Source organism: Lampris incognitus, chromosome 12 (assembly GCF_029633865.1).
Source record: "Lampris incognitus isolate fLamInc1 chromosome 12, fLamInc1.hap2, whole genome shotgun sequence".
In the NCBI taxonomy this organism is placed as follows: domain Eukaryota; kingdom Metazoa; phylum Chordata; class Actinopteri; order Lampriformes; family Lampridae; genus Lampris; species Lampris incognitus.
The window spans coordinates 16,054,243-16,062,119 of record NC_079222.1 but is presented as its reverse complement, the minus strand read 5'-3'; the positions used below and the strand labels follow the sequence as shown (position 1 = coordinate 16,062,119).

General features: G+C 44.7%; 1 protein-coding gene across 1 annotated transcript; it reads right to left on the bottom strand.

Moving 5' to 3' along the window:
• Window positions 1-226: 226 nt before the first annotated feature.
• Window positions 227-5,331, bottom strand: phyhd1 (phytanoyl-CoA dioxygenase domain containing 1). The gene is made up of 11 exons (XM_056291123.1): window positions 5,237-5,331; window positions 4,248-4,406; window positions 3,200-3,275; window positions 3,068-3,115; window positions 2,899-2,954; window positions 2,762-2,824; window positions 2,540-2,561; window positions 1,731-1,859; window positions 970-1,086; window positions 570-696; window positions 227-293 (listed from the first exon to the last, which is right to left on the bottom strand). Exons 1-11 carry the CDS (start codon window positions 5,267-5,269, stop codon window positions 245-247), a joined length of 879 nt encoding a protein of 292 aa, XP_056147098.1. The 5' UTR covers window positions 5,270-5,331; the 3' UTR covers window positions 227-244.
• Between the last annotated feature and the right edge of the window lie 2,546 nt (window positions 5,332-7,877).

Genomic DNA, 7,877 nt, shown 5'->3' with positions numbered 1-7,877 from the left:
AATGAATGAGAATTTCTATCCATCACTTCACTATTTAGTATCATATCATGAGTTCACACATGTTTTTGAGGTAATTCTGGTTAAGGTAACGGAATCATTGCGAATGGTTTCAGTCAATCACTATGCCCTACAATTCGGGCCAGGCCAGTATTGCACCTTTTCTAGTTAAATATAATACTGCATGTTAGTGCTTCTTCAGAAATGTGAGGATTTTAACCTGAGGCGGCGATGGCCCAAGTTTCCTTTACTTCGTGTAGAGGGGTGGGAAGGGGAGATCTTCTGTGGGTTGTAGCCTTTTAGGAAAAAAAGTGAAAATGTTTAAAAATAGTCTTTCTCTTCTGGAATTACAAGACTTGCGGGTTACACTTTATTTTAGGGGGTCGGAGGGGTGTAATTTTGGTCACAGTTAGCTTTAAAATCACCTGTAAAAACTACCACCTTATTACTAGGAAATTACTAGGTAATTTCCAACCCCCTAAAATAAAATGTTACCTTACTGTGGCGTTCATCTGTTGTAAATGCACGAATACCCTAAAATGAGCTCCAATACAACCCAAAGTGGCCCTCACCAATTCTCAGGGCTCCAGAGGGTGTCCTGTGTGTCCATGATGTGGAAAGCGTAGACATGGCGAGACTTTTCAGAGGCGTTGAGAGCACTGCGATGCACCACCTCGCCATGTATCAGGACAGCACCGCCTGATCAGGGTGGATGGTGGAATGGGATCAATAGATGGGTTGAAAAATTGCTTGTGCGTTTAGTTGCGGACAACTTTACTGAGTTGTGCATAAAACATGTCGAACAAAATATAGAGTTAGAACATCTAGAAATTCGTGGTTGTGATTGATTGTGAGCCTCCCCCCAGTGAAATGCTCCTGTATGTAGAGTCAGTGTCAAACAACGGCTGGAAGGAGAACATCCTCAAGCATCAGTTTTGTCTAAGTGATTGCAACTGATGAATTGTGACTTACCTTTTTTAACAGGGGCAGCAACAAACTTCGCTTCATCATAGTCCTGCTCTTTGCCAGTGAAGTCTGTTAGGGGATAGGTGCCCTTCGGAGTGCGCACCATGCGCCGGGAGATACCACCTAAAAACAGAGATTTAATCCTTAACACAAGAAAGGACAGTAGGATTTAAACAAGACATGTTTCCTTTAACTAACTGGAATTACTGATAATACTATGAAAACGCAGTATTAGGGCGTCCAGCTGACGTGGTGGTCTATTCCGTTGCCTACCAACACGGGGATCGCCGGTTCGAATCCCCATGTTGCCTCCGGCTTGGTCAGGCATCCCTACAGACACAATTGGCCGTGTCTGTGGGTGGGAAGCCAAATGTAGGTATGTGTCCTGGCCGCTGCACTAGCGCCTCCTCTGGTCAGTCGGGGCACCTGTTCGGGGGGGAGGGGAACTGGGGGGAATAGCGTGATCCCCCCACGCTACGCCCCCCTGGTGAAACTCCTCACTGTCAGGTGAAAAGAAGCAGCTGGCGACTTCACATGTATCGGAGGAGGCACGTGGTAGTCTGCAGCCCTCCCCCGATCGGCAGAGGGGGTGGAGCAGAGACCGGAACAGCTCGGAAGAGTGGGGTAATTGGCCAGATACAAGTGGGGAGAAAAGGGGGGGGGGGGTCCAAAGAAAAAAAAGAAAAAGCAGTATTCTTAGTTGTGAGGTTATTTCTTCTTCGCGGCTGTGAGGCAACAGTCAGCGGTTACTTATATTTTGAACTTACTGTTTTGTGAGCCAGGGATAAACCATAGGCAGCCGTTGTCAATGTTGGCATCCTCCAGGGCTATCCACAACCCCGTCACTTTGCCGAGTGGCTCCGTGTACAGAAAGGTGGCGTCCTGATGTGGCGTCACTTAAGAAACAGAAACAGCCTGTTAATCTGTGTGTTGATAATGATAATGAAAACGACAACTCAAGCAAAGTCTAATTACTCCCTCAGCCTCTGTTGTCAGCATCAAAAAATATGTCTCTGATTTTTATTTTTATTTGACCCCCCCCCCCTTCTCCCCAGTTGTATCCTGCCAATTACCCCACTCTTCTGAGTTGTCCCGGTCTCTGCTCCACCCCCTCTGCCGATCCGGGGAGGGCTGCAGACTACCACATGCCTCCTCCGATACATGTGGAGTCGCCAACCGCTTCTTTTCACCTGACAGTGAGGAGTTTCACCAGGGGGACGTAGCACGTGGGAGGATCACGCTATTCCCCCCAGCCCCCCCCCGACCAAGGCGCTCCGACCGACGAGAGGAGGCGCTAGTGCAGGCACCAGGACACATATCCACATTCGGCTTCCCACCCGCAGACACGGCAGATTGTGTCTGTAGAGACGCCCGCTCAAGCCGGAGGTAACACCGGGATTCGAACCTGCGAGCCCCGTGTTGCTAGGCAGCGGAATAGACCGCCACGCCAGCTGGATACCCATATATCTCTGATTTGACCTGATGAAAATCATACCCCCTCAATGTGAAACTAAGTTTATCCGTGTTATTTTCTCATCAATAACAGTTATGGGTTTTATCTGTGTAGTTTTCTCACCCTCTCCACCAATCCCCGGTTGCTGAAAGGGAGGAGAGAGAAGGAAAAGTCACACTTATTGTTTCAAATTGTACTTGAGTAGTACCTTACACAGTGCTGTTGAGCAAACTTAACATGTCACACCTTGAGCTTTTCAAAGGTGCTTCAGAATTACACACATGGGCATGCAAGCAACAAGAACACACTTTGTAGGTGGTCAGAGAGAAGCGGTGGCTGTGCTACCTTGAAAATGTACATGCTTTGCAGTATCACAGGACATTTTAGACCCAGCTTCTTCGCAAGGCCCTAAAAGAGAAGGAACAGTTGATATTAGCTGAAGTAAGATAACAAATGTGTGATGCAGCTGACAGCTCACTCACCTGAATCTTAGGTGAATGTGTAACTTTTCTGTACAGAGGCTCGTAGGCATGGAGTGCTACAGAAGACAAAAATAGGATTATATACTATTTTAGATGGTGCATATTTTAGTATTTATTTCAACACCCCCCCCCCCAAAAAAAGAAAGAAAAGATCAGAACTCTTTCTCACCATGACCAACTTTATTTAGAGAACGTTCCTTTGGCACGAGGAATTCCCCTGCAAGTAAAGTATTAATGCACCCATTTCATCTTATTCAAACGACAGAGTAAAACATTAAAACCATAATTGCAGAGTGCTGACCTTTGTCATCAAAAACTCCTTTCTCAAAGAAAAAGCGGATCTTGTCCCCGCTGCTGATGAAATAGTCAGCGTTACCCTGGAGGTCAGAAGGTTTATGTGAGTCATCTGATCCACCAATTGACTGACTGCATTACAGTGGAGAGCGACAGGCACAAGGTCACTCATTAGACTGTTGAATTAAGAGCTTTTTATCACTATGGTCTTGACTTTATTACAGGCAAAGACTATGAAGCATTGAAGAATTAGTTGCCTATAAGTTGCCTTAGATGCATGTGAGACACAGACTGATATTCTGAAGTATAAATGCAGAAAATGCAGGCCCTTACCTGCATCTGAAAGTAAATAACAGCGAAAAGCATGGGTGAAAAACAAAGTGCAATAAAACTGTGAGACAGGCGAATAGAAAATATTCACAACCATATTGAATTTTGTCTTGATGCATGCTCAATAATCTAGGTAAGAAAATCAAAGAAGGTTGAATCAGCTCATCTGGATATAATGTTTACTGACACATATACTTAGCACAAAAAGTAAGGAAATGTGTGTTTGGTAGATTATTTCTTTGTTGTAACAATGCTTCTTGGCAATAATGCTAATACTGCTGGAAAGCCTGTTTATTTCCCTTTTAAAATTGTAAGGAACATGCATTTGTGGGATGAGCAGCAGAGCTGAGTATGTGGGTTGCGTCCATGAAAAATTTGCCAAATCTTCTCTGCCAATGCCAAACAGCTTATTTTGCTGTTGCTATTGACTCTTGTTTTGAGCTTCTGGTACCCCAGGTGCTAACAATCAGGGGCCTGATATAAGATTTATTGCCAAGGAGCATTGTTACAACAAAGAAATAATTTACCAAACGCAAATTTCCTTACTTTTTGTGCTAAGTTTAGTTTCATCACTCAACTAAGTGACCTCTTCAGTCTAAACTGACTGCAGGTATCCCCACCCACTAGTACTAGTACACATGGCCTTTGAAACTCAAGTTAAAGGTCACATCCATATTTATATATGAAACTGGTCGATGTTTTCAATTAACTTTCTTGTCCACCACCTGCGTTTTGAGTTGCTCGTCATGATAGGTGGAGAAGGTGGTTCGACAATGCTCCGGGACATCCATCTGGTCCACTATCTCTGCCATCCTTTGCCTCAGTTCATCACATTCGTTGGAGGAAAGCAGGCCATCCAGAACAACGTAGCCGTCCTGTTCATACTATCAAACGGGAATATTTCTGTTAAGAGACCTTTTGACCTTTTTGCACGAAGCAACTTGATCCAGTGTTTTTCTCCTACTGCCAAATGGCTTAGGTTCTTGGGGAAAGTGAAAGACTAAGAAAACAAAGGGCTTCACTTACATAGCAAAATAAACTACACAACATCTTAACCACATTGTTACGGTATATTTACTAATGTAGCAGATGTTTTTATCCAAAGTGACTTACAGGAGAGTCAGCAATTAGCAGATAAATTTGTGTCTCCAACAGATATCAGAGTTGTCTGCTAGATCGTAATCAGATCATAGTCGTACTACTAAATTAAGCAGTAGTAGTAAGTGTGAAAGAGTGCAGGAAACATGAGTTATCTTGCCATCGGCTCTACACCGTGAAATTGGCTGAGAGATGGAGACAACTGAAAATCTCAAGGGTTTGATTGGCTGCTTTTCTCATTCAGGTAATAAAAAGAGCACAGCAGGTGGGCATCAATTACGGATTGTACCTTTAAGGGGGAGCACTAGGAGATCCAAATAATGAAGTAGATGGACAACACCACATACCATGGGGCAAGAGTACATATCAAGTGCAGGTAGAAGGGCACAATAATAAATGATGTCTAACAATAATACCAGAATACAGCAGTAAAAGTGACAGTGATTTTTTTCTATAACTGCTTAAACGTCACCGAGCACGTTACATAACAAGTCTAATCGTGCACAAGAACGTGCACCCTGCGACCAACCTCGAAAACCTAGACAATGCTGCAACGAAACGATTTATGAAATAATGTTTGTTGGAGGGGGGCTGTGTGCTGTAATTTATTTCTCACCTTTTGCACATTCCGATCCGTCATGAAATCCATGCTGTATTGGCGGAAAACGGGACAACTACGTGTTGAGTGACTTCAACTTTGGTCGCGCTGCCATTCATCCCCTCCAACGTGACGAAACCGTCCGGTCTGGTGTAACCACAAGGGCCGGTTAATAGGATTTTGTACTTTAACTCTTTCGTTGACCGGTGCCGGTGGCTGCATGTGCAACTATTGCTTAGATTTCCCATGATTTGTGCACAGGATGGGCGGGGTTTTTTGGGGGGGGGGGTTAACCTGGTTCTTCATATACATGAAATAGCAGGTTGAACAGTTAAGGTTTCGTTGCATTTAGTGCGGCAGAGCTTTTCCAATGAGCGGACATGCGCAATAGCGGCACACTTTAGCAGCACACAACAGTTTCTTCATATTCAATTCATCATATTCTCCATATCTTTTATAATTCCGTTATGATTCTGTAAATTGTGTAAACACAACATCCATTGCACGTTGGCCGCCTTGAGAGAGAGAGATCCCTCCCCCGTTGCTCTCCCTTAGGTGTCTTCCTATTTTTTTCCCCCTGTGAAAAGTTGTTTTTTTTTTTTAGGGAGTTGTTCCTTATCTGATGCGAGGGTCTAAAGACAGGATGTTATGCGTAAGCGCTAACTTACTGCACAAGTAGAGTTGACTTTGTGAAGGAAAGTGAGGTTTAACATGCCAAAACGCGCACTCCAGATGAACTTCCCCTCGCTGCACACCCATAAGTCCCTTCCTATCTCTCTCGCCCCCTCTCTCTCTCGACCCGCACGCGCGCGCGCGCACGCGCGCGCGCACACACACACACACACTTTCTGTCTGCTCATCCCCTACTTCCTTTTGCTTTACAGAAATGGCAGATATTCTTTGCTGTCAGATTTGCAAGCCCACTCAGATTGCAGAGGAGAAAGCAAAAGAGCTCGAGGTTAGGTGCAAGTATTTTTTTAAGAGTAGTGTAGTGTAATAAGCTGACACTTATTTAAAGATGAACCAACAAAACATTTGAAAATATTCGTTTTGATTGTTTTGCTCACCATGTTACCCCATATTGTGGCAGTCATAATTCACTGTTGTTACCGTATTGATTTGCCACAATCCAAATCTCATCTTTACACTGCTATCTCGAACCCACTCGCCATTTCATGCAGTCATATCTGTCGATTGGGTTGAAATTATGATTGTGAGGGAAAGAATAGCCTTAAGTTGACTAACCTAACAATTTTAGGTTACAAGGTCTGCCTCTGCTCCTTGGATACGTTATTGGTATTATATTAATGTTGATTGTGGATAACTTAGACAGGTTAAATTGTGGGTGTACAGCGTTTCCTTGATGAGCGCTAACCCCATAACAACATATTTTCGCGTTGCTACGGTGGCGCACACGTGACAAAGCCAGAAACGGGATTTTGGCGAGGCCTATGTAGGGTTCATAATATCGCTTCCCGTAAAGCCCCTTGAGGCAAGTGACTGCTGGGATAGGGTCCAGCACCTCCCGCGACCCTGGGAGCGTGATAAGTGGTCCGGGTAATCGCTGGATGGAAAAATAAAACTGACTCCTCCTCCTTCTCCTCCTCTTCCTTTTTCTTCTTCGTTTTCCTTTTTCATCTTCTTCTTGATTTTTATGGCGGTAAGCAAACAGCATTACGGTGCATTACCGCCACCTTCTGGAATGGAGGGTGGTTTGGGACTCGATTTTTATGCATGCTCAATAATCCAGGTAAGGAAATCAAAGAAAGTTGAATCAGTTCATCTGGACACAACGTTTATTGAGAGAAACGTTTCATCACTCATCTAAGTGACCTCTTTAATCTCAGCTGACTGCAGATATCACCACCCTTATAAACAATACAGTGGCATAACGACCGAAACCAACGATTGGTTTCATATACAAATTTCCGTGAGCATTAACTAGCGTTACAATGGCCATGTGTACTATTCAGAGAGGATTGGGAAATAGTTGCAATCACAGCATTGTAAAATCTTCAAATCTAATACTACTACTACTTTTGGCTGCTCCCGTTAGGGGTCGCCACAACTGTTCATCCATTTCCACGTCTTGCTGGCCTCTGCATCTTGCTCTGTCACACCAGCCGCCTGCGTGTCCTCCCTCACCACATCCATGAACCCCCTCTTTGGGGTTCCTCTGTTCCTCTTCCCTGGCAGCTCCATATTCAGCATCCTTCTCCCAATACACACAGCATCTCTCCTCCGCACATGTCCAAACCATATCAGTCTCACCTCTCTTGCTTTGTCTCCGAACTGTCCAACCTGAGCTGTCCCTCTAATATGCTCGTTCCTAATCCCGTCCTTCTTCATCACTCCCAGTGAAAATCTTAGCATCTTCAACTCTGCCACCTCCAGCGCCACCTCCTGTCTTTTCATCAGTGCCACTGTCTCTACAACATCGCTGGTCTCACTGCCATCTTGTAAACTTTCCCTTTAACTCTTGCTGGCACCCTTCTGTCGCAAATCACTCCTGACACTCTTCTCCACCCACTCCACCCTGCCTGCACTCTCTTCTTCACCTCTCTTCCGCACTCCCTGTTACTTTGTACCGTTAACCCCAAGTATTTAAACTCATACGCCTTCGTCAGCTCTACTCCTTGCATCCTCACCATTCCACTGT

Coding starts and splice junctions, on each gene's coding strand:
- phyhd1 (XM_056291123.1), bottom strand. CDS start 5,269: ATGGATTTCATGACGGATCGGAATGTGCAAAAG. Junction 3,276..4,247: donor ACGAGCAACTCAAAACGCAG/GTGGTGGACAAG, acceptor TCTGACCTCCAG/GGTAACGCTGACTATTTCAT. Junction 2,562..2,761: donor AAAGCATGTACATTTTCAAG/GTAGCACAGCCA, acceptor CCTCCCTTTCAG/CAACCGGGGATTGGTGGAGA.